Genomic DNA, 26,949 nt, shown 5'->3' with positions numbered 1-26,949 from the left:
CCCCCCCCCCCCCCGACCGTTTCAAACAACACAAAAAATGTACTACTTGATGGAGTTTTAAATGCTTCTCATTAATAAATGTGTTCTAATCAAATGCAACTTTCCAGTAACATCTCATCTAATCTTTCACTTTCTAGAACATTTACCAGTCTCCAGTTTAATTTAAAGTATGGCCCAGTTCAAAAATCACAGAATCGTCTAGGTTGGAAAAGACCTTGAAGATCATCCAGTCCAACCATTAACACTGACAGTTCCCAACTACACCAGATCCCTCAGCACTATGTCGACCAGACCTCCACCTCCAGGGATGGGGACTCCACCACCTCCCTAGGCAGCCCATTCCAACACCCAACAACCTATTCTGGAAAGAAATGCTTCCTAATATCCAGTCTAAACCTTCCCTGGCACAGCTTGAGGCCATTCCCTCTTGTCCTATCGCTTGTTACTTGGTTAAAGAGACTCATCCCCAGCTCTCTGCAACCTCCTCTCAGGGAGCTGTAGAGGGCGATGAGGTCTCCCCTCAGCCTCCTCTTCTCCAGACTAAACACCCCCAGTTCCCTCAGCTGCTCCTCGTCAACCTGTGCTCCAGACCCTGCACCAGCTCCGTTGCCCTTCTCTGGACACGCTCGAGTCACTCAATGTCCTTTTTGTAGTGAGGGGCCCAAAACTGAACACAGGAATCGAGGGGCGGCCTCACCAGTGCCCAGTACAGGGGTAAGATCCTTCCCTGTCCCTGCTGGCCACACTATTGCTGACACAAGCCAGGATGCCATTGGCCTTCTTGGCCCCCTGGGCACACTGCTGGCTCCTGTTCAGCCAGCTGTCAATCAGCACCCCCAGGTCCCTCTCTGACTGGCAGCTCTCCAGCCACTCCTCCCCAAGCCTGTAGCGCTGCTGGGGGTTGTTGTGGCCCAAGGGCAGCCCCCGGCATTTGGCCTTATGGAAACTCCCCCAGTTGGCCTCAGCCCATGGCTCCAGCCTGTCCAGGTCTCTCTGCAGAGCCTCCCTACCCTCGAGCAGATCAACACTCCCACCCAACCTGGTGTCATCTGCAAACTGACTGAGCGTACACTCGATCCCCTCATCTAGATCATCAATAAAGATGTTAAACAGGAGCGGCCCCAAAACTGAGCCCTGGGGGACACCACTCGTGACCAGCCGCCAACTGGATTTAACTCCGTTCACCACAACTCTTTGGGCCTGGCATCAGGCCAGTTTTTTACTCAGCAAAGCGTGTGCCCACCCAAGCCTCAAGCAACCAATTTCTCCCGGAGAATGTTGTGGGAAACAGTGTCAAAGGCCTTACTAAACTCAAGATAGACAACATCCAGAGCCTTTCCCCCACCCAATAATCAGGTTGTCCTGTCATAGAAGGAGATCAGGTTTGTCAAGCAGGACCTGCCTTTCATAAACCCATGCTGACTGGGCCTGAGCATCTGGTTGTCCCTCATGTGTTGCATGATGGTGTTTAGGATGAGCTGCTCCATCAGCTTCCTGAGCACTGAAGTCAAGCTGACAGGCCTGTAATTTCCTGGATCATCCTTCCGACCCTTCTTATAGATGGGTGTCACATTGGCCAATTTCAAATCTGTCGGCACCTCCCCGGTCAGCCAGGACTGCTGGTAAATGATGGAAAGCAGCTTGGCGAGCACCCCAGCCAGCTCCTTCAGCACCCTCGGGTGTACACCATCTGGTCTCATAGACTTGTGTGTGTCTGTGTGATGCAGCAGGTCACTGACTATCTCCTCTAGGATTGTGGGGGGGTCGTTCTCCCAGTCTGTCTTCTGGCTTAGGAGGCTGGATTCCCTCAGTACAACTAGTCTTGTTATTAAAGACTGAAGCAAAGAAGTCATTAAGCACCTCAGCCTTTTCCTCATCACTTGTTACCAATGTTTTGACCTGCATCTAGCAGGGGATGGAGGCTCTGCCTGGTAAATGATACATGCTATTTAAAATAGTTAGCACAAGTCTCTTATATCATGCTCACCTATGTTTCTCCTCATAACAGGGTACAAAACATACTCATATTAAAGCCTCAGTTTATAAATAACTTATGAAAGAAAGAGAAATCTTATTAGTCCTCTACTGGAAGCTCAAACATTTCTGTATTGATTTAAAGAAGAAACACTTAAGTTTTCTATTGAATGGTAGGTGAAAAACCCTGGGCACTTTACCAAAGTTTAGAATTTTCTGTGTTCTGACATCAAAATAGCATAATGTAGAACAACTTGATGACTATAAATCATAAGTCAGCATTAAACCACAGATGTTTGTATGACAAACCTTATTTTTATATTAGAAATCTACGTTTCAGAACTAACACTGGCAATAAAGCATGCTTTAAATAGCTGGGAAAGGGAAATGTTTACTGGTTACTTTACTACTACTTTACACAAAAATCTTTGCCATTGCTAAGATCTGTCTAGAAACCACTGCCAAAACGTAAAGTGATCTGACCTCTTTAATGTAGTCTGACTAATATTTAGTAAGAAAACGTGTTAAAAGTGCTGGACAATAAATTTCTATTCTTCCTACTACATATCCCCAGGAATCACAATTCTACAATTATCATTTTTTTTCAATTAGGGATTATGCTGCGATTTTAAAAAGAAAACTAACCAAACAAACAAAGAGCAACTGCAACTAGAAATGAAGGATAAGGAAAATAATGTATGGGTAATTTATTGCAATTTTCTTGTCATCTTTATCTAGATGCACAGACAAGAAGAATCATAGCTTCACCATCTACTTCTCAAATAAGGGAAGAAATACTTTAACAAGATATTATATAAAGATCCCACCTTACATGCTCTGCTCCAGGGCCATCAACAGAAGAACAAAAAAAGATGGGGGAAAAAAAAAAACAAAAAAACAAAAAAACACCCCAAAACCCCCCACAAACCCCCCAAAAAACAACCAACAACTACAGGAAACACTGGAAATAGCCAAGAACAGATGAACCAAATTTTAAAAATGGGATGAAGAATGAAAAAAAAAAAAAGTTACAGGTATCATGAAATTAATTACCAGAATAGGGCACTTATTTTTTTCTTCCACAACTATGTCTACCAAAACCCAAATAGATTAAGCACATTTCTGGAAGGCAGACAAAACCCACATAGAACCTAATTAGATCTCCTAATAAATGCATAATCCTGCTTTGGAAGGGCATGTGCCTACTGAGTTTCAGGCAACAGAGCTGCTTTGTTTCTCTTTGAGAAGAGACTATTTTGAAATTTTCCCAAGGTTCTCTTTCAGATACTATGATCTATCGTTTCTCAAGTTATACATTTGTAACACCTTAAAAAAAGGAATACAGAGGAAGGTGGTATACATCTCCAATAAATATTCTGGAGAAGGAAAAGGGGAAAATAAATAGGGTATTCCACAGTAACTGTATGCAGGCACAATTACCTCATTTCCCTGGGTTCTAGAAGTACTAGACTATACTGGACAGTGGAAAACAGATGAGGAAAACCTACATACTATAGGCTTTCCTCTTCTGTTTTCCACTGTCAAATTCTGCTACACTGTTTCTGTTGTTGTTGTCATCCTATCAGCAGGTGAACATACTCGAAGTTCTACAGAAGTTTATTTAAGGGTGGTCTGTTGTAATGTCATTTTTCCCTAGCTGCCTGTTCTCATTCCGTCACTTCTGTCACTGCTAAATCAAAACTGATTCCGTAGCAAGTCAGCTAATCCAAGGTTAAGCTCTCCACCAAATGGACTCACTACATGGTCAGATGAAGGCCAGTACTTTCAGATGCAAAACAGGAAGCAGGAACAGCAAATCATGAAGGAATGGCAGGACTGCAGCAACCCTTGGTTTATACTGTCATGGAAACATTAAGTCTGCTTCACACTACTAAAAATAACATACTATCACCTCTCCTCCACATCAAAAAGTTTACCACGTGTCATCTAGCAGTCACTCCCAATAAGTCTGGCTGCTTCATTACCCTACCTACAGAGTTTCCCTTTTGATCACTTACATGATGTGCCCTGTGAAAAACTTGCATCTGTACTGACAAAACAGATGTAATGCAGGAATTTCCTAAAAAGCTTTTAAGGACAGCACAGTTCTTTTTCGGCTACTGTATCACTTATTCATTTCATAATTTTAATTGAACAAGCAGCAAACAATGGATTGCACAGCATGACCAACATTTCAACATGGAGACGATAGAAGGCAGCACTATATTCTCACTTGTGAAAGCAAAAATGTAAAACCAGCACACCATGCAGGAATGAATTAGAAAGAGCTATTCAGGGAAGTCAAACTTGCATGCTGAATTTATTGAGACTTTTTAGATGGCTAAAACAAACAAAATCTTGTCCTAGTATCTTTCAAATTTCAAGCTTTTGCTGGTCTTAGCTGCAGAGCCACAAACTATGTACAGCATTACTACAATATGTGTCGTCCCCCCCCTTTTTTTTTTATTAAAGCTAAAGCATGATTAAAAGTTCTTAAACTAAAATTCTTTCTACCGTATCAGGTTTGTGCTATGTAATTCACAGTACACAAAGTTCTCAGGGTAAAAATGAAGCCATCCTTCAGTTTATTGTAAGAAGCTGAAAATACACCACAATGGAAATTTACAACTACATTTACAAGGAAGGTATTAGAAATTTAGTTTAAGAAGCACCACCTTCTCACACTTGCTGAAGGCTCTCTTTGAGAAAGAAATGCTTTTAATTTGTCCAGGTGAAAAATAAAACATTCTGCCAATACTATTGCCCCTTCATTCTATTCTCTCCTGCTACATAAAGAAAATGTGTTGCATATAGGAGTGACTAAAACCAGAATTACCATCAAAATAACATCCCTCATAACAGGGAGTAAACAGAACAACAGCTAGTGAGTACTTATGTACCAATCATCGCTATAAAGAATGCTCGAGTTTGTAAAAATCGTGCAGTAAACATCACTTTAAACCAGATTAAATACTAGAATGTAATTTTCTGCTGCTGTTTTGATAAGGAGTACAGCAAGCATTTGGAAGAAGAAAGTCTGAGTAAAATCCTTGCACATTAGCTGGACTACGATGGAAAAGGCTCAGTTCTTTTGTGAAACAAACCATCGAGTGTAACTGCAAAATGCTTGTACTGTGTTTTCCCAACATCTCTTCACCATTTAAAGCAACAGATACAGAAGAAGAGATTGTATCCCATTTAACACATTTTCTTGAGCCACATACATTTGCTGTAGCTGTCTGCATTACGTCTTCATACAAAGCTTTGTAGATATTTTTGTTGGCGTACTATCTTCAAGACCGTGAATGTAAACAGTATCATGCTTCGTGAGTGAATATGATTCTTTTATTCAATTTTTTGTTTCTTAATAGCAGATAGATGGCTATCTTCAAGGTAAAAATCAAATCCTACACCCCCATATCTCCTTCCACTACTTTCTTTATTCTTAATTCATCTGCCTTTTACAATACAGAAGATAATAATCCTTTGTTTTATAAACAGTGTATGTTATCTGTTTTAATCTTTTGACATAAAAAAAATAATTCATAAGGTTTCTCCCAGTTCCATCTTTTGTCACAGCTGATACTGAAGGCAGCCATCATCAGCACAGGTTTTCCCCATTTTCTCTATGATCTAGAATTCAATTTCAACTTGGTGAGGCTGTTTTTATTGCACAAGTAAAATGAAATCAAGATCTTATATAGAGTTAAGTTGCTTCCTTTCCTCTGAAATGAGACTGTATTTCTTAATTGTACTGCTCTGGTTAACACATCTTCTAAACATTCAGATCCACACTCCTAACTTTTACTTTTCCAGTAGTGCCTTGTATTTAACCTTACCAGCCCCTCAGGCTAAAGTAAATTCACCGAATAGTAAAACCTTAACTCAGGAAGATTCAATCAATCACTTTCAGCAACTGCTTCAGCCTCTTGGGCAATTTTCAAGTATTTCCACAGTTGTTCTCATTCTGATTTTTACTACTCTATTATTTGTTAAACATAGCTATTTTCTCTCTGTTGTTTATGAAAATTTTTAGAGGCAAGAGTGTATGATTTATTTCCTTTATTTCATAGTTCCACTAATTCGCTTAGCCTTCTAAACAGCTTGCTGGAAATGGACTACAGTCATAACAGCAATTATGATATGGTTACAGGGCAGTAACATCAGTTTATCCATCACTCTTCAGACCAGTTTGGTATTTCTGCTTTAACATTTGAGGATTTGTAGCTCTGCAAAGTTGGCTTTGTTTGGGTTTACCTGGCAACTGGCAAAATTAATTTCCAACTTCAGCTCCTCCATACATCAAGAATTATCCAAGCTTTCCTCTCTTACTAAGTGCCTTATTAGCTTTTGGTAATTCGGACTCTCTGTGAATTCATGTTATAGATCATCTTGGTGTGGAAAGTGTGTTCTAGTAACACCTTTATTTTGCATCCTTTCCTTACTCCATTTTTTCAGTTCCTCAACTACAACACTAACACATCTATCACTAAGCGTTCCCAAGCATTTCATCCTGTTATCACAGACTGGTAGTAATTGCTGCTCAATGCATAAAGCTGCTACAAAATACACAAAAATGACCATGATAAAATTGTTTGTTTGTTGACTCCCATCTACTTTAAGTCATAATTAATATTATTCCATATTAAGGAATAATTGTCTCAGATATACAGCATGGTTTTATTTGTGTTTGAATTACCTTTAAAAAAAATCATTACCATTGACATTCATCGACTAAGGATTTTGACATTATGAAATCAATACTGATTATTTATTTAAATTAAGCTCAATTTTTAAAAAAATAATGATACTTTCCCCCATACCATACAGCTAAATTTAAAGATATTCAAGACTAAAAAGTCTAAAAATCACTCTTATAGGCAACAGCCAAATGTACTAACAAAATTAAATAATCTTCTACTGAAACATATGTCCTATCCCTCGCAACCTTAAAATTTCATTATTGTAGTGGCAAATGATATACACAGTTAGACAGAGAACATTACTGACTACTATGTTGTAGTTGATTTCAGACAAGATGCAGCCAGCCACCAAGTAAAGCTACAGCTGCCCCAATGTCAGAAAAGCAATACAAAGAATTTGAAAAACACTGATTCCAGACCAAATTAGAATTAGTAAAAGCCAACCTGTTCCTCAGAAAGGAAGAATGTGGAGTCAAAGGAAAAAGAGGTAAAAAGTATTTGCCTGAAATCTGAATTCTGTTCTATGTGCCTCATCCTATACAAAGATAGTATAAAGGTAAATTAGTAATTAGAGACCTGGACATCTGTATGACGAGAGGAGTATCTAGAAAACACATTCAGGTTAAAAAGTTCATTAAACACTTCTTAGAACATGCAGAAGGCTTACATATTTCTAGCAGAGGATTTCAGCCCTACTGCCCAGGATCTCGAAGAATAATCGCAAACCCTTAATGACACTGTAACTCAGTACGCTATACTTATTTATGTACATCTCCTTACACAGGCTCTGCATTTTTTCTTATGTTCTGCAGTGCCCAATCCAGAGCACCTTTTCTTTCCTTTACTAGAGAACTGCCCATTCCTACTGGATTCTCACAAACTCTCAAAGCTCTCACAATGAAGAGAGATCAATAAACTGTAGAATTCACTTTTGAAGGAGGTATAAGGACCATTTAGCTCAATGTGATCTCAAAAGTCTGGAGACTATTCTTCCTGGTTTTCTTTGGAGAAAAACATGAAAGAAACAGTACCATGACCTTGCAGGTCCAGATAATGACCAGTATCTCAAAGTATGGGAAGAGGAAAAGAATGAGTCCTATTGAACTTGAAGTATAGCTAAAACAAAAAGAGTTTCATTCCAAAGAAATTTAAATACAATCCAAACTAGTAACCTTAAAAAATCCAAAGGAACAAACAAACAAAAAAAAGATTTTGGCCTTTCTCCTTAGGAAGAAAAACCAGCTTGTTCAGCTGGTATGCCTCAAGTTATCCTTTTTACTTCTAAAGATAAATTGTTTGACTACACCACCATTTTGGTAAAAAAAACCAAGAGCAAGTGGAAAGGGAAATTAACAATTCACATACACAAGAAGAAAAAAAAAACAAACAACAAATTAGTGATCTAGATTCATAGAGATGAGAAGAAACACACTTCAGTGTGTTCCATTTTAGAAATGTGCCTATATGTGCACTGTTGCTATAAATTGTAATTAGGCTTTTTAATATCTTCAGTATAAAAATAACTGATTATTCTTGCTTTTCTGAAACCTGTATCAGAAAACTGAGGCATTGCCACTATATGGCAAAGATGAGACTGAATCTTTTCTCCTACATAATTTCAAATTTTATTCAAGTTGGATGGAGATAAAACAGAAATACATATAATATATTTTTATAAATTTTAATCCTCTGACTTTTATTTGAAAAACAGTAATAGCTGCAGGTATTCTACCACATGAAAGGGAATTTCCAATTTTCCATTCATACATTTTAGAGCATCTTTGGAATCTTCCACCATTCACAGGTTCCCCCATTTTATCCTAATTAGCTAGGATTTCTTTCTTTTTCTTCATGCTTACCCTGATTATGTCAAGGTTTATGGCTTCCTTCATGGAAGTTTTCAATTCATATCTTTTAATCCTAGAGCAGAATTTTTCAACTCTCAAACTGCCTGAAACCATAATTCTACTAAACAGTCATTTTTCTTACTAACTGAACAGATGCAATAAAGTAGTGCAAGAAGTAGTTCACTTATATACTAATTCATATGCCTGTTTCAATGAGGCATAATTTTCAAAAATGAGAGCCAACAGACCTTTAACTCTTGCTCATGTAAGTAATAAGCACTACCCAAATCTCTTATGCCTACACATAATATATAGAAATGTTAATGAAATGGACTGTGTTTTTCAACTGATGCTATATTTGGACAATAATTAGCCCTCTGTTGTTTTTTTTCTAAAGGGCAAAAGATTATTTCTGTAATCAGAATTACAGAGCTCCCTCCACTGATTAAGTTACTAAATGAGGCAAAATATTTTCAAGACAAAAGAGCTGACTGACACTATCGCAATGAAAAACTACTAATCAATTTTTTATTTTTTTTTTTAGGCTCAAAACACCACCATTCACCTGCTCTGGAAATCAAGTATAACAAAAAATATACACAAGTATGCAAAATATATACATTACTACTTAAGATGTATTGGGGTGACCTATTAGATCATCTTGACCATGACCCTTCAGAGATTTTATTCAGCAATAAAAGGGAGGTAGAATAATCAACAGACATTTGACAAAATCAATCTTGTATCACACAGAAGTTTGAGTTGTGTGGTTTTAAAATTTGCTGCATAGCAGTTAGAGAATGAACATAGGGTTTCAAGTTTTACCCATATAAAAAGTCTTTCTTATTACTATTTCTAAGCCTGACTATAAACTCAACCCTAATGTGCTCAAGATCTCTTTAGTGGATGAATAAATTCTGAAGATCTACTTTCTGTAGTTGTCTTCTGCTTTCAGGGACTGACAGTGTGCAATGTGAAGAGGTCTAAATTGCATCTTATTGTAGCTCCTGCTTAATACTCTACCATATTTTGTGAATTCAAAAATTGTCTCTATCCCAATCTTTGGAAATTTAAAAAGTGTGTTCTGAATAAATGTGCTTATACAGCATGTGTCACCACAAGTTTCCTCACAACCAGCATCCACTAGGATTCACTAAGCACCCAAAATATACCACCTACTATTTTCTTTCACAAAATAATCTTAACTTTTCCTTGTAACACGGAAAATTTTCCCTCCACTGAAACAGATAAAGTTATTTTTTATCCGTTTATAATGGCACAAAAGTGGTGGTAAAAATCAGCACAACATGTAACTTAATGGCATGGGACATACTATACAGCCACACTGAATCACCTTGCTTTGAGTGAGAATTCAAAGCAGATCTAATAGAAGGGCTCTCACAGGTTAATTCTGGACCCTGAAAAAGGCTTTAAGTCATCTGTCTGAGCAGAAGGCAGTTTATATTATCAAGAAATGAGAAAGGAAACCCATTTTCCAGTTTCAATGTATTTATTTTTCCCCAGTATATTGACAGCAAAGTTTTTTGATACTGTGTTCCTGAAGGTTTTTGTTCTTTTTGGAAGATGTTTAATGTGATGATCTAAGATGCCTTCTTTTCTTAAAGTACCAGATTCATCTCAAAGCATGACATACTTCCCCAGACTTAAAGCGATAGCTCGTGTTTGTAACAGTCCAGCATCACCTTTTAAAGGTGACAAGAAATTCCTGCAACTATATCTAAAACAGGCCAAAAAAATCTATTAAAAAATATTACCCTGTTATGAGGAATAATTCAATCTGGGATGAGACATTTTAAAGATCACTAGAGTATTACAAAATAATATCTAATCTTCATTTTAGGATGCTGCTCTGCAGGCTTACTCTTACTGCTGCAGCATTAATTGTATTTCAGAAGTAATTTCTGGAAATGGAAATTGAAGACTTGCATACAAATACTTACTGCAGGTATCAGTAACTTTTTGACTTCTTCAACAGCCCTCTTCAGTTTTATTTCTGCTCTGTTCTGAGCATCCTCCACAGTGATAAGTACATGTAAATCTTCATTCAGGTGTTCCCAGTTGGGCTTGCCTCGGTTCTGTTCTTCCTAAAAAAAATTAAAACATGGAAGCTGTGAAGCACTGTTACACTCTGTATAAAACAATCACATAAACAACAGACAAACAGTGAGTACTATGAACTGTATTTTCAGCTAGATGGGAAAAGACTTCTTCATACTGTGGAGATTGTTTTGTTTCATGTGGTTATTTAACAAGAACTCAGGCTTCAAAACATCTTTTGGAGGATTTTGTGTTTTGGAACCTCATATGTTTTTTTTCAGACTACAAAACAAATGTGATTTCTTATTCCCAACCAACCAAAGGAACTAGAACAAGTACTACAAACGCAGTATTGCTTTCAATATTCTTAGAAGCCTTTCAAGGGTTAAGCAGATAAAATATACTGGTGGTTAAGCAATCTAGTAATTTCAAGAAAAATTAAACAGATACCATACATAGGAACTCCATCTGAATCACTCCAAAGGACAAGAGAGCAATTCTTCAGTGTTAAAAATTGCTTTTAAATACTCATGAAAAGGCTAATTTCAAAGCAGAGCGACATGTACTAGATGAAGAGCAGGGAGGAAGAGATGAGAAGGCTTTAATATTGAAGACACAGAACAACATGTAACAAGACTGTCACCATTACACAGGTACTCTGTTACGTCAATAGTATTAATAATCCCAAAGATCATTTTCATAAAAGGAGGGCATTCTAAGACTTTTTTTTGAAATGTAAACATTTTAAAACAACATCTATCAGTAAATTTAAGTAACACATTCAAGTATCAGATCTTTCAAATAATAAGATAATGAACACAAAATAGAAGCAGCTTCCCAATTCCATTTTTATTAAACAGTGAATAAAGCTAGCTAAATTTTCCAGAAACATAATTTAAGTCTGACAATATTTAAAATGTAGTAAAACAAGTAAAGGAGGGGATCAAAATTTTTAAATGAAAAAGGTTTATTATAATCTTTGAATCTAAATAAAGGCCCTAAGACAAAACCCACTTATTGAGCCTCCTATTGCAAGACAAACATTTGTGGCTTAACCACAATTCATATTTAAAAAAAAATAAAATAAGGCAAGCAAAGTTAATTGCAAATGTGTCTTTTTCCCCAATTTTCATTAAAATTCCTCCAGGAAATCAGACATGCAGAGGAAATGTTTGAAGATTTAATACTAACAAATACTTGCAGTACTTTATATTCATATATACCTGAGGGAGCACTGTTCCTTCAAATGTTCTATCTTTAATTGAGCTGCTTTAAGTCTGAAATGTTTTGTGGAATAGACAAGGATAAAAATGGGGAGAAAAAAATAATCGTGAAAGGTGTATAGAAAAATTATGTAAAATAATCAGTACTTTGAAGGAGATCTCTTTTCACTATTCTTCATGTAACATGTACATACTCCATACTGTCAGCTACAGTGGTTATTTTCTTTAAATGTTATCTTAGCCAACTTCCTAAACAATGGTGGCTGTGAAAATATCTGTGAATTTCAGAAACGGAAAAAAGAGAGAAAAATAGTCCTCATTTATAAAACAGAATCTGACACAAAGAGCAGCTGAGTTACAACAAGTTCGCTGATTTAAGTTCTTTCAAAGATTAAATATCTACCACAAGGTATTTTCAGCTTATTTCAATCGATCATGATCGAAACTCCACTATTACTATTTAAACAATTCAATTTATTATTATTATTTTTAATCCAAAGCAGGAGTGAATTGTTTTCTTTTAAGATGGTGACAAGCTATATTAATATGAGGTAGTAGTATTATGTTTCAGGTATGATGAATGAGAGAAGGTTCCTAAACCAGCAGAGGGCAGAGCAAGAAACATGCTGCTACCTCTTCTTTCACTGACTGGTGGTGAGCTAACACAACCCTGGAATGGGAAAGTACCGGTTACTAACACGAGATGCATGGTAACCTGCATAACTATAGCACCACAGGGGAAAAAAAAAAAAAAAAAAAGCCAAGAGAGAAAAAATAACAATGAAAGGTGTTCCCAAGCAAAACGGCAAGTTCTGTTCCTAAAATAGAAGGAATGTCTAAAGGCAGTTTTAGCTACCATAAATGGCACACTTATATACAGTGTGGGCAAACATAAAGGGGCCTTAGTGCACTGCATAGACTTCTTTCATAATGAAAATAATATGGTGTAGTGTCTCAAAAACTTGGAAGATTTGGAGGAATTACCACCTATCAGCAGAAAAAAAAGCATACTGTTATAGTGGATGTATGCCTGATTTCTAACTTTTAGAACACACAGAAATATTTCCTTTGTTATATAAAACAAGTAGTTGCCTTTCTGTTAATCAGTATTTAAATATTTCAGAATAACATAATCTCAACTACTCGTGCTGTAATTCAAACTATTTTCTGCAGCATGAGGATTTTTTTGTTCAATTGAAAAAAAAAAAAAAAAAGTTGCATGTAGGACAACAAACAGATGGTATTGATACTGTAGATTTTTTTTACCACAACCCCTGATTTAGTTTTTAGGTGGAACATACTGTGTATAAGGTCAATAATTACTCATATTATTAAGGTCAGACCTTACAGCACAATCATACAAATACTTATCAGTAAGATAAATTAACTAGTATGTGACTAGTTCTATATATGCCTCTTCTGCGGTCATGAAATACATTAATAAAAGTCCTGTTGTTGTGGCAAATGGTAAGACTGAAAGAAAGATTAAGAAGAATAAAAGTCCATGAAATATGTTTTGAAAAACCAATCAGTGAAAAAAAGAGAACACAGTCTGTAATGGGCTTCTAATTTCTTCAGTTCTACCTCAGTGCACCAGGGCTTCCAATTCCTCCACTGCTTCAGTACTGTCCCATGAGGTGGCTTTCTTAGTAAATTAACAGTTTTCCAAGAAGTGTCTTTTGGTTTATTGAAAATGCTATTTAAATATCATACCAATATGTATGTTCACTTTTTTATTTGTTTGTTTTCATCAAAAGCTGGAAATTCAGGTCTACACTAGGTCATTCATGCAAACAAAGATGCAAGATGTATGACAGGGCTAGGGCTCATAGAAGGAGAGATACCCTGCAACTTCTTGCAGTTAAGAGCTGCAATTTTTTATGCTACCTCATTTTCCTTTTAAATCCTGAAAGGATGGTTTGGAAAAAACACAATTTCCCCCCAAATGAAAAAGACTAATCCTCTGTTCAACAAGACTCGAAAGCATCTTTTCCTAACCCTGTTTTATTGTAGAAAAGGCTAAATTGAACATATCTGCAATTCAAGTTGGAGGGTATCCTTTCTTAAGACTCATGTAATATGGTCCAAGACTTTAAGGATTAGTTAGTGTTTTCCTTTGAAATTCTTTGAGGAGAAAAAGGTGTAAAGAAGAGCAAGAGAGAATGACTACAACTTGTCCTGTTGCATACAGTGCAGAAAAAAACCTACAAACTGTTGCTATCTTGAAATGAATTGCAGCTATGACAAACCAGATTACTTCACAGAACCAGAGAATGGCTGATGTGGGAAGGGACCCTGGACATCATCCCGTTCAACCCTCATGCTCACTCAAGCAGTATGTTGCTGAGGGCCAAGTTTTAAATATCTCCAAGGATGGAGACTCCACCCTCTCTCCAGGCAATCTGTTCAGTGTTCAACCAGTGTTCAGTCACAATAAAAAAGCACTTTTTCTTATGTTTAAATGCAATTTAATTTATTTCAGTGTGCCCACTGCCTCTTGTCCTTCAGTACAAAGTGTTGAGCAATTCAGCCTGGTTGCTAGGCCTATCTATAGAAAAAGCAGCAAAGAGGAACAGAAATTGTCATGAGAATTATTTTGGGCAAAAAAACATTTGTTACCACAGCAGGAAGGGCATGCACATAGAAGAAAGAAACATCACCAAGAAAAACAGAAAACCTGAATAAAATACTCAGGGAAAAATAAATTCAGTTGCACATATTCAACATTCTATTGCATACATAAGAAGTAATTTACAGCATGAAGTTCTCCTGCATCCCAGAGATTGTTTATGGAAGAATTATACAGGAAAAATGGAGGCAGTGAAGATGCAAGAAACTACAGAGTAAAATGATTTATGCTACAGCCTTGGGGAACAACAATATTAGAAAAGCTTAATTACAACCAAACTATCTTGTCTGCTAAATTAAAGAACATTAAGAGCAACATAACTGGCAGATGAAATTTCACTGTGCTCCTTGTTTGGCAGAAATTTCAGTATCCTTAAATATAGCCTAATTCTGTAAACAGATTTTGCTTTCTTTCTGTTGCCCGTACATATGCACTCATTATCCTCAGGGTACCTATACACAATAATAGACTTGAAACTGCTCAACATTTATCTTGCTATTAAGGTCAATAGATCAGGTAGTTTTTGAAAAAAATCTTGCTACAACTACTCGAAATTCAGTTGCACAAAAATAAAAGTAGTTCCTAACTATTTTTTATTTTCTTGGAGAGGGATTTAGGGGGGAGCCAAAAAGCAGGTAAAAGATGCAACGGACTTTCATATATACAGCCATGCTTTAGTATTAGAAAAGTTGTTCCATGAGGAAAAAATACTTAAGTCCAGTTCCCTGTTGATTTGTGTGTTGTGTTTTCCATACACCCTACCCTACCTACCACAGTAACTCTAAGCCACGGTCTTATACCTCCTGCATCCCAGTTCTTTAAGGCTACTTCTATTTACATCTTTATATCCCAAAGTTTCCTTCTTAATAACTTGACTATATATGTCACGAGACAGCAATTTACTAGCTTCTGTAAGCTATGCAATGCAGATGACTGAAAACTCAGTACATACCTTCCCTCAAATAAAGGTATTACATTAGGCCTCTCCTCTCCTAGCTAGTAATTTTCAAAAACTTTAAACTCAAAGGAAAGAAGTATCTGTCAAGCTTGACCAAAATTGTTCAAAAGATTCAAATGGTGAAAGAAGAAAATATTTTCAGAAAGAAAGCCATCAAAATATTTTATCAAGAACTTTTAAAAAAATCTCAAACTATTTCTCATCGCAAAGGCCTAAAGATCTCCACAGTATGGCCAACTGACTAAAAATAAGTTGACAAATTAAAAAATGATGAAGTAGAATCCAGTTATTTCCAGCTGTCAGAATGCCATAAAAGGAAAATTAAATAAAACACTGAAAAGAAATATTTTCCTAGTATCTGTTTACATGCAGGCAAGGATATATTAGTTAGACAATAAAAAAAGAATGAATGCAATGTGGTCAGAGCGGAAGGGAATTTTCCACATGGCATTTTCAGAAAGCTATGGCCCATAGTAATAAAAAAAAGTGCAACTCCCATCCTATGCACTTTTTCCACTCTAACTCATACAATTTCCAGTAATGTCCACTAGAAAATACAAACATAGCTCAGAATGAACAGCAGGGGCCTTTTAAAAAATAAAGCCACTGGCTCAAGGAAATATTGAGAATGGACCTTAATATCCTCATCTTGAAGTGATAGGTTATTAAATTTTGTTTTCACCAACCTATTACAAGAAGCTGCTCTCCCTGCTGAATGACAAGAAACACAGAAAAGCTAGAGTAAAGCAGAAGAATGTTTTCATATGATGTCAAATTGAATGCTAAAATTAATAGGCATCAGAACACCTTTAGTCCTTTAAACCATACAGAGGTTTAATTCAAGTATATTCTAAGAACTTTAATTAAAATTACCCTAAGATGTATGAAACAGTATAATCATTCATAGCCACTTCTCACAGTCAAATGGAGAAGGTATGATGTGGAGAGAAGAAATTCAGCTGTTTAGTAAAATTACCACAATATGTTTTCTCTAATAAATCATGCTATAGGTACAATTGACAGTAGTTCTAGGTGAATGTTTCCATAATGAAAACATTCACACATATGTATCAAAGTTTTAAAAATAACTGGAAGAGCTGTTTAAAAGAAGCTGTGTGAATTAAAAAAATCTGTATGTTGATTTAAAGCAAATTTGAAACAAAAGTTAAACTTACTAAAAAGTGATAAATTAAAAAGGTCATTGTAAGCAAACGGTAGTCCTGCTTGATACGTATTGTAGCCATGCAACAATGCCAGGTCTGAATTAATGAGTCCGAGAGAAACATTACTCAACCATTCAGAATGGATTACACCTTACTTAACCTTTTGTCAAAACAGTTGAACTAGTAAAACCAAGCCAGAGGAATCTAAGATGAATGTTCTTTTCCCTATACTAAGTCATTACTCCCAACCTTTCATGGGCCATAAGAGTTGTCCACCTTGTGTTGTTCAACGTAACTTTTGTTCCCGTAACTGTTCTTTCTGCCAACCTCAGCTACAGAACTTTATTTTTAAGGTTTTGGCATCTCTGCTGCAGAAATAGTTGAAAACAAACATTTGGAAGACAGAGGATTTCTGTAACATATTGTGCAAAGAATAAACCACTTAGAAGTCTCAGATATACAAATAACTCCACATCAGCTGATACATATTTATGAGAGCTTTAGCCCTAATGAAACAAAAATCACTTGAATCGTCTCTTATTGTTGTCTAATTACATCCTTTTGTGACCAATCTAACAACTTCAAAGGGTTCACGCCCCTTAGCGGGCAGTTATTCCTCCACTGGGACTGGCTGGCGCACCACACCAGCCTTTCACAGAGCCAGGCCAGCATGCTAATGCATCAAAACCACAGCCCCGTCCCCCTCGCCTTTTCTGCTGGACAAGTGAGTTGAATAAGATCATAAGTGGCTACTGAGTCACAACACAAGGTCAATGCTGTAATTGAGAAAGGGAGAAGATGAGGGACCATATAATTTAACAAGTAACTTCCACTTAAAGACTGGCTTTACCATGTCTTATGAAATATCCTAGGTAAAAATCTAATTATGCATGTGGCACAGATGGAACACACCGTTATCTTTATTATCTGACATGAAGCAACTTGTTCATCTATGTAAGAACTAGGTATTAAATGCTAGTATGTAAAAACAATTGTAAATACAAGCATCGAGTTTTCTACTTCCATTTTTGCCAGTGTGTCTGTCTTGACAGGACTGTCCAGTGGAGAAAAAAAAAAAACCCAACAAAAAACACCCTGAAAAATAATCCACACCCCCCCAACCTGCATTCACATGATATACTCCTGACATTTTAATGAAAGCTGTTACTTTAGAAGAGGCCTGCAAACAAAGTTAGTTATTAGTTAAGTAGCAAAAATAGAAGTTTTTATCAGATGAGACTCCAAGCCAGCCCTGCAGAAAACCAGTTTAAAATGATGCACTAATTACAGTATCTGTTTGAACAACAGAAGTAATTTTATAACATGAAGCATCAGGACACACTGATTGTCCTAACCCCTGCTGATAAACTGCTTTAATTGTGCAGTTACAGTCAGCCAAATTAACATAGACTTTTGCTCCTACTGAGCTTCTAATGGTAGCAGTTCACAAGCAAAAAGCTGTGAAAAAATAATGCAACAAAAGAAATGCTGAAGGATAACACCTGGTCAGGGAAAACACTGTCGCTTACTTCACTTTTAAAATTTCTGATTGAAGTTTTCTCCCATAAAAGCAACAGATCAATTGCTTAAATTAAGTCACATACTTACTGTTTGAATGTCAGACAAGTTAGTATTATTTAGTATGTCTTTATTTATCCATTATTACTGTATTCTATGTCCCCTTCAAGAAAATCCTGCACGAAGAAGTGCATGTCTTCCAGCTCACGTTAAACTAGCTAGCAGCTGTCAAACATCGTCAAAGGGCAGTATCTAAAAAAAACTTTTAAGAACTATTCTGAAAAAACCTGATGGCATGAAACCTAATGTCTAAACAGACAGAAAAGGATTCTGTTCTCTGTCTCAGAGCCTCAACACAAACTTTGTGTTCAGGAAACTTTAAACCAAGCACTGCCCCAAGTTCAGATTGCCCTGCAATCAAAATGGTTCCAACACACACGAAACACCACAATGGATATTTCTAAAGCTGTGGCTTCACAGCACAACCAAGCAATCTAATAATCACGATGGTCTACTGTCAAGAGAAGCAGCCCCCTGTCACCATTCATAGCCCCCTGCTTCTAGATGGACAGTGAATGGCTGCAGAGAGCAGAGCCAGCACACACTTTCCATCGCAAAGGGTAGTTTCTGTGAAATAGGCAACAGGATTGCATCTCTCCAGGATTTTCTTATTGCATATTTGTTTCAAGTTGTGCCAGTGTGAAAAATAAGAGCAATGATTTGTGGAATGGGTTGTATTGCCAAGCGCTATCAAAACCTAGGAGCCTGTTAAGACTGAATATTGCAGTTTTGGGATAAAAGTAAGAAACTTTTCTATGCATTGGTGTTCTCAGGGAATAAATGAGAATTTAGCACATGAAATGCGCAGCATAAACAAAACACCTGGATATACTTGTTAGAAATGAATCCAATTATTAATACCGGTACTTAACATCACCATGAAGTGCCAAACTTTTATCTAGTCAGAATAAGGCTGTTCATTTCTCTGACTTTCAACTACAGGTGAGTTTTAATATTTTAAACTTTACCAGTAATACTGAAGTAGGAAGTTTCATATGGAGATAGAGTTACGCTGGTATCCAAGTAAAATTTTATTCCCCTACAGAAAATGGAGTAAGCAGTACAAGGCATTTCACAATACTGTGATTATTTTCACACACTGACCGCTGTTAATGTAATAGTATCTGTAAACAAGTATCAAATTCCCTTGAAAGAAAATTAATAACCAATAAAACCTGAATGCAATGTCTTCTTGATTCAGGGTTATCTTCAGATGGCTTTTTGAAGAGAAGTACCTCTATATTCTGAATCTCAAGGTACGAAAGACATTTTTCAATGAAGGCTTAGATCAACAAAATCTAATCTGTGACAGCAGACACATTCCTCAGAGCATTCTCTAATCAGAAAATACAGACAGTAAGTTTATTTCAACTCATGACTCAAGTCCATTCATTAGCACTCACTAACTAATGAAATTAACTTCAAAATAACCTGCAATGATTCTAACATCGCTTCTGCATAAACCTCTCTGCCTCTAAGTTTATGAGCATTTATTAATCAGTGTGAAGTTGATTCTGCTATTCAGCTTTGATAAAAGCTGACAAAAAAAAGTATTCTTTCATCTACCTTAGTATCAAGCAGCACCTAATACACCATGCACTTTTATACACACAGATATTACTCAGTTTACAGAGTCTTAACATACTTTAGAAGTTTTATTTTACCGATGATTAACAGGATGTTAAAACCAAACAGAAAATATATCCAGAATAGGCCAGTTTTTATGAACTAGTTATTCTCTAAAAATGTATTTCTTGAAGTACTGTCAACATGTTCAGTAACATCATATTTTACTATATAATACTATTAAATTCACTAAGTACATAAAGATTTTTTTTCTGTATCTCAGTTTTTACTTAAGCAGTATTCTAGTTGTATTATATTTTAATTTATTATTATAGTTCTACTCAAGAGGAAGACTAGCACAACAAGGTATTAGCCTTGCTAACACATGCCTTCGTATTTCACCCAAAAACTTACCAAAGTGTCTAAAACTCTGCTAAGATACATGCATAAAGGCAAAATAGTCTTAATAAAACTGTAAGTCTGATGCCTATTTTTCATCTGGGATTCTCAAACTAGGAGAGTTCAAAGTGTTGACATCTGAAAGGACCTAATCTAATCAACTTTCCAACTCTTAAGGCATCCAAACTTCAAGAAAGTTGCTTTAAGAAAGAAGTTGCAACTCCAAGAAAATACAAAGTAACAGTGCAGAGGTTGGTACACTGGTCCATGGAATTACAGTCAAGATCCTAATACTGCCTCAGCCAAAAATGCATCAACATCACCATGCCTATGTTCCAGGAATGCCCTAACACCAGACCAAAGAAAAGTGTAACAAGGCACCTTCCACTTTGTCCTTTAAACAGGCAGATCACTGTCCAGGAGGGGAGGGGAGAAAAATAATAAATATATACACGAAGTGCTGGAGGCATCTCCAGCCCCATGATAAAGGATGTTACCAGGAGGTGAGTTCCCATTCTTCTACTTAGGACTGGAGGCTTTTTGCAGTTGTTAATGATTGGGTAAAACGTGTAAACACTACTTTTAGAAGCAGCTTTATTTCCAACTTCAGCGTTAAGCACCTTAGTTCTTCCCTTTTCCATTCATATTGAACTTTTGCATTCACTGCACAGATGAAAGTAAAAGATGGAAAGCGTGATCAGAGCCTGTGGTTTAATGATTTGGGAACATAGGGAAATACCTGACCCGTGGTTTCACATTTCTGAACACTTTATTGTTATATACCACTACTTCCCACCTGTATTTAAGGGGGAAAAGTGTGCATTCATTGGTTTCTCAGTCTTCTAGTCTACACAGTATAGTACTTTTAAGTATTTCTTTAGAGATATTTAAAAAAAAAAAAAAAAAAGGACAAAAGAAAGGACAAAAACCCAATTCCAAAACACTTTTTTTTTCTGCAATTTGGATAACCGTTTACAGTATACTGGATTTTGAATGCTGTAATCAATGTAGTATTAGTCACTAGCACTTCTAACAGTAAAAAGAATAAAACAAGTGGTATTTTTGTATTGAATGGAGAACATGATCAGGTCTTAGCCTGGTAGCATAATTTTACACTTTCTGAAACATTTTCTTTCGTCTTTTGAAGTACTATCATGTAACTTTCAACAACAGTAACTGCCCCAGATAACTGTGGCATCTGTTTTTAATGTATTTCAAAAATTTTTATTTCTCTAATCCATGTTTTATTTCCTCTCTGCCTTGCTTAGATTTGAATGCTGCTTTGCATAGCAAACCTGGTCAACACATGAACACTCCTTTCCTCAATAATTTGAGCTCAGTGTTGGATTAATCAATTTTGCAGTTAAACTCATCCTCAAACACCTGTGCTCCAGCTCTTCTATGACAGCTCCACATACATGTCATGTTAAACAATCCATGAGGGTCAAGAAATAACAAAATAAACCCGGAGTTTTCTTCAGGTGCTATTCCTACTTAATCTAAGCATGAATTCCAGCAATTTTCACTCTTTTTTTTAAAAAGTCTAGGAAACAGACAAAGCCACATTAATTCACACATAATTTGATTTAAAAAAACCCAACTAGGAATAAGTGACCTTTTTTTTTTATTTATTTCAGACTGAATTTACAGGACTGTTAAAGAAAAGGAGTAGAAAGAAATACAAAGAAAAAATATAATAGATAAGTGACCTTTTGGAGCCATCAGAATACATAGAGCTGCTTACATCCTGTATTTTAATGCCAACATACCCACATATGTACTTTCCTAATCTCAATTTGCCTATCACTTCCAGAGTCCCGTGACTCAGTCTCCACTTGAAAATCCAACCATTATGCTTTTAGTCTTTCCTCAAGGATAAGGCGCATATGTGCCCCATATATATATGAAAAAAAAAAAAAAATCAGTAGGGATTTGTCTGCATAAATATTGGTGAAGGTCTTAATTAAGGAAGTATATTGTAAAGACAACTTTGTAAAGTGACAAAGTCACGCCAACCCTTCACTTTAAGCTACAAAATAATTGTAAGGTTTTAAAAGAGAGAACTACTACTGCCCATTTTCTCATGCTGTTAACATTAACAATAATATGATTGGTAACCTTCTTAACATCTTTTCAGAAACTTCTTAACACTTAGTAAGAAAAGTGAAATTCCACTCACTCCAAATCTTTGCAGAAATGCATATGAAGATGTCACTACAGAACATTAACAGAAACTCAGACTGAAGATGTTAACATAACCTCAGTGTGCCAAGAAAATTGAAAAGTACCACCTCTTAACTTGTAATGTAATAGACAAGTTTCAGATAGTTACAAAACCACGCAAAACTGCCAGCCAAATTTAAGAAACTCAGAAAGAAAACTTCGCTACGCCCCCCACCCCCCCAAAAAAAACCCCAAACTGAAGTAAAAAAGAACAGGTTCATAGTTTTTATTCTTCATATGCACAAAAAAGTGGCCTCTGTTTAAGAATATGCACAGTTAACACTGTTTCTTTAAAACTGAATGACTTGTAATGTAAAATAACATTATTTTTATAGTAATATGTTGTTAGCTTTATTTTAGGACATAGTGATCTTTAGTTTTTTAGTATTTGTCAAAGCAACAAAAACAAGAGACTCATGACTCAAACCAAACATACCAAGGTAGTAGTTAAGCTTCAAATAACTTCACAAGCCATAAAGAAACTGTTCTTGTTCAGTGAAGTTTGAAAAAATTAAAAGTAGGAAAGCAAACATTCATCACCCCTACTTTTTCAGATTGGTTCAGGGGCAGGTTGAGGAGGGGAAAGGGTAGAAGGGGAGTCAGTTTAAACTTTAGTACTTTAGCCAGTAACACTTCAGCAACAGTACTTTTACTGCTGAGCTACAAGAACACAGCAAAATGCAGGGAAGAGGCCGTACACAGAAAAGCAAAGCTGTTTTTACTGCCAGGGCCAGTCTGACATGGTTGCAATGCCAGAGCTTTAGCTCAAAACTGGTATCTTGCACTGCTTGGGAATGGCTGTTTCTGTAAGTAAGATAACTGAGTTTTGACAAGAACATGCATAGTCAGACTGCAAAAAAAAACAAGAGGTGGAGAAGTAATCGATGTTACAACAGATCTCATGCATAAGCTAAAGTGCTTTGCCGAATTCTGACCTTAATGAAAAATAGGGTATCAGCACTGATACGATTACACCTAATATTTTTATTTTCCCTTTTTTATTTCAATCCTTGGGATGAAAGTGCCTTAAAGATTTCCTCAAAAATGCATAATTGAAGAGCAGGCGTCTGAATCACTCGCTTCCTGCAGGTCTGCAGGGATGGCAAAAAGATTCAAGTGCCTAGGCAGCTAAATGCTATCCTGAATAATTAGATTCAAATCACCTCTTACACCAACAAGAAAACGTAGCGCTAAACATAAACGAACCTTTTTTATAAGTGGTTGCTTAAGCAAATCTTGCTAGCTTTAAACACAATATCTGTGCTTATAATTAGAATACTGATCTTGCATAGTCACCTCCGAGACACTCTCCTAAATCACAAGTCAGAACTATTCTGAGTTTTCTTGTATGGAAGGCTTTCTTCTGTAGACTTCAGTTCAACAGAGCTGAAATGTTAACTGCTCACTCACACCAAAACAAGTGCCTCCATTCCCTTCTCCTTCCTCTCAGTTGCCTGCAGAGTCCTTCCCTCTTCTTTGCAGCAGCAACAGCCCTCACAAGACCATTCTAGAGTTTAACACAGTTTAACACACTGCTGCTGTCAGAATAGGTTTTGCAAGTTTAGCAAGCTGAACTGGCTCAGTGACACATCCCACAAGCAGCAGACTGAGCACAAAGGAGGGCACAGGCACATCTCTTCATGGGAAGCTGCCAGCTGTCAGTCACACCTTCAGCAGACAGCCCAGCTGCTCCCCTGCCCTACCAAACCTTTCACAATGGGGGCTGAGGATGAGGGAGGCCCATGCTCCGACTGCCTGACGTCCAACTCTGTAGCCACGTTCCACACCTATCCCAGCACTTAACTCCAACGTAGTTTTACTGTAATGCATATATGCTATTTCAAAGTTATGTATTCTGAAAACTCAAGTTTCCACTCACCTCAAGTTAGACATGCAAAGCAATCAACATTTTCCACTTCAAATGTTACATCTCAGTTGCCTGCCTGAGAAATGAACATACTGTGTCCTATTTATTTAAATAAAGGTGTGTCAAGGAAAACCCTAGTCACTAACAGAATAGTGATTAACTCCAAGGAAAAGTCATTTATACAAAAAGGTTGTAATTAGCAAGCTTAATTCTAGCATCTCTTATTATAATTGGAATTTGCAATCTCAATGCCCTTCTATAAAAATCTGTAATTTCACAGGAAACATCAGCTGGGTTTCAGTGGCCCTGTTTCCCCGTTCATCATACAGCAGAACTAATACTGCCTTATTACATAAAGTGTTGTTTGCTTGTTTTTTTAAAAAAGCCTTTTGTAATCGCTCAGGAGTGCTTTCCCCTAATGAATTATATAATTGTCAGTTATTCACTCTCTCATTTCTTTACACGGTGATTTCTCCCACAGTACTAAGTTTTTTGTGTAGCATTTTGGCTTAGAGAGGAGTGAGACCAGAAATAATGGTCACTTAATTCTATAGTCGGCAGGCCTCGTGAAACACTATTACAGAAGAGCTTTATCTTAGTGACCAGATACTGTTAAGCAGACAACTGCCCACGGTTCTTATTCCACTGCTTAGATGGTGGCTTGCTCTCCTCTAGCGACCCCCTTCTACAGTCCACGGGTCTTTTGGAGAAGACAGTCAAATTCATTGTCTAATGTAACAAACTCGTCTTCCACAGAATACTGTTGTTAAATAGACATTGTGCAACAGGTGGCATAAGTTCACAGCATGTTACCAAATGTATGGGTTGTCCAGACAGGGTAAGAGGTTCTTTACCAGTTGCAAACAACTAAAAAGCTAAATTTCAGGATCACTCGAATCCATATACTAACTGATTTGCTCCACAGCAAGAAAGCTCCCCAGTTAATTGCAATTCAGGTTGAGCCTCCATACATACAGGTTTTCCCAGGTTTGGGTTTTTTTGTGGTTTTTTTTTTGTTGTTGTTGTTTTTTTTTGAGGAATGGGCTATGTGGGCTTTGTGTTGTCTGCTTTGGATTCATACTATGCTAATACTTCTAAGCAGTGCATAAATAAGAGTGTAGTATGCTGTGTCCATGATTTATTCAACTTTTTCTTCAATGGTCACCCACAAACAGTACAGTACTGAGGAGAACAAAGAATATAGCATTTCTATAGCACTGCTGCTAAGACTGTTAGATTTTAACACATTTAGTATCAGTCTATCCTTATATTTTATCTCCATTCTCTTATTTTTTCGCTAAGCTATGAGAAAGTTTACTCTAAAACTATAGCAATTTTCATCTTATGGTGATTACACAAGCATGTATTTATATATCTCTGGGTTTTAATCATTTTACTCCCTCCTCCTGAAATACTTCAATTCTTTCCATATTTACTCAGTTGCAACAATTACAAAACAAATATATTTGTAAACAAGTAACCCAGACAACAGTTCAAGACAAACGGTAAGTAACAGATAAGATACTAATGTAAATTAAACTAATTTCTGCTTCAAAAATAAAACAATAAAACACAGAAAACTCCCACAAATTTGTCACTGAGTACAGAATTGACTAAAGTTGAGTCCTTGAACAAATTCAGAACTACTGCCTCAAATGATCTCAGCACACAAACTTTCCATGTATTTATGACTGAAACCTTGCATGGTCTGTAATTGTAATGTTTTATTGCAGCAGTTGCCTCAAATCCTTGCTACAATTATATCGGTTTAGACACACCCAAGTTACCACCTAGATAACTCAAAAGTGTTATCACTGTTCCAAACCCTCTTTATGACCACTTTCATTCAACAACTCTATTGATTATAAGGACTGCAGAATGAAGGGTATCCAGCATGTGGCATGTGTTCTCAAGGCTAGATTAAAATGTAGTTTAAAAAAAAAAAAAGTCCCATTTCACATGAACTTTTTGAATCCCACAAGTTTTGGTAAAATGTACAAAAACATTCATCCAAACAAATATAATTTTTTTTAAATCTCATTAAATAGCGAAACTGCTGACATTTACATTTGAAAGATTTTGAGTAAAACTGAGAGCACAAACTGAATAAAAACCACAATTACCCAAATTATCACAGCTCAAATGCAAGTCACTGTAATATGAAAAATTAAGACATGCATTTCTGCAAATTTTCAATTTCTGTATTTCAACGTAGTGCCCAAAGCACGGGTCTAGCCATTTCCCCCAACTAAACAAAAATATTAATGAAGAGAGAAATACTGTGAATAAATATTGGACAGATTAAAAGAACCAAACAGAATGTCATTACAGTATGAAGCCACAGAAGCAAAGTAAATCCTTGATGGGTTAACCAAGTCTGAATACATTTAAACTGAGTGATTTTTAATAGATTCCAGTACATTATCAAAAACATGCAAAAAGTTATTAGAAAAATTAACTGCTTCTACTTTTCAGAAGACAAGTTCCAAACTTGTTTTGTTAAAATGTCTATTATACACAGTTTTAGATTGCATGCTTATCTGACCCCACAAAAATCAAACCAAAGTTTTACAGTTTAAATTAATATAGTTCTGAATAACAAAGGAAAAGATGGTAAGGCTGGGAAGAAAAGGTCATTATGTAGAATGTAAGAAAGGCATGCACAACAGTTTCATCTATCTTAGAAAATAAGACAGCATTGTGCATGAATTGAGGACAAGAATAATTACACGCTCTGCTCACATCCTAGAGAGATAGCTAG

The 26,949-nt window shown here is 36.4% G+C and overlaps 1 protein-coding gene across 1 annotated transcript in view; it reads right to left on the bottom strand.

The window, feature by feature from the left end:
- QKI (QKI, KH domain containing RNA binding) overlaps positions 1–26,949 on the bottom strand; it is a 123,158-nt gene that overhangs the window by 39,199 nt on the left and 57,010 nt on the right. The window contains exon 4 of the mRNA XM_026845707.1: positions 10,486–10,629. Within this exon, the coding sequence (XP_026701508.1) occupies positions 10,486–10,629 (144 nt within the window). The remainder of the gene's footprint in view (positions 1–10,485; positions 10,630–26,949) is intronic.

Source organism: Athene cunicularia, assembly GCF_003259725.1.
Source record: "Athene cunicularia isolate RWA chromosome 3 unlocalized genomic scaffold, athCun1 chr3_part1, whole genome shotgun sequence".
NCBI classification, from domain to species: domain Eukaryota; kingdom Metazoa; phylum Chordata; class Aves; order Strigiformes; family Strigidae; genus Athene; species Athene cunicularia.
Note: the sequence above shows the minus strand (reverse complement) of the source record. Positions and strands in the feature narration are given on the sequence as shown.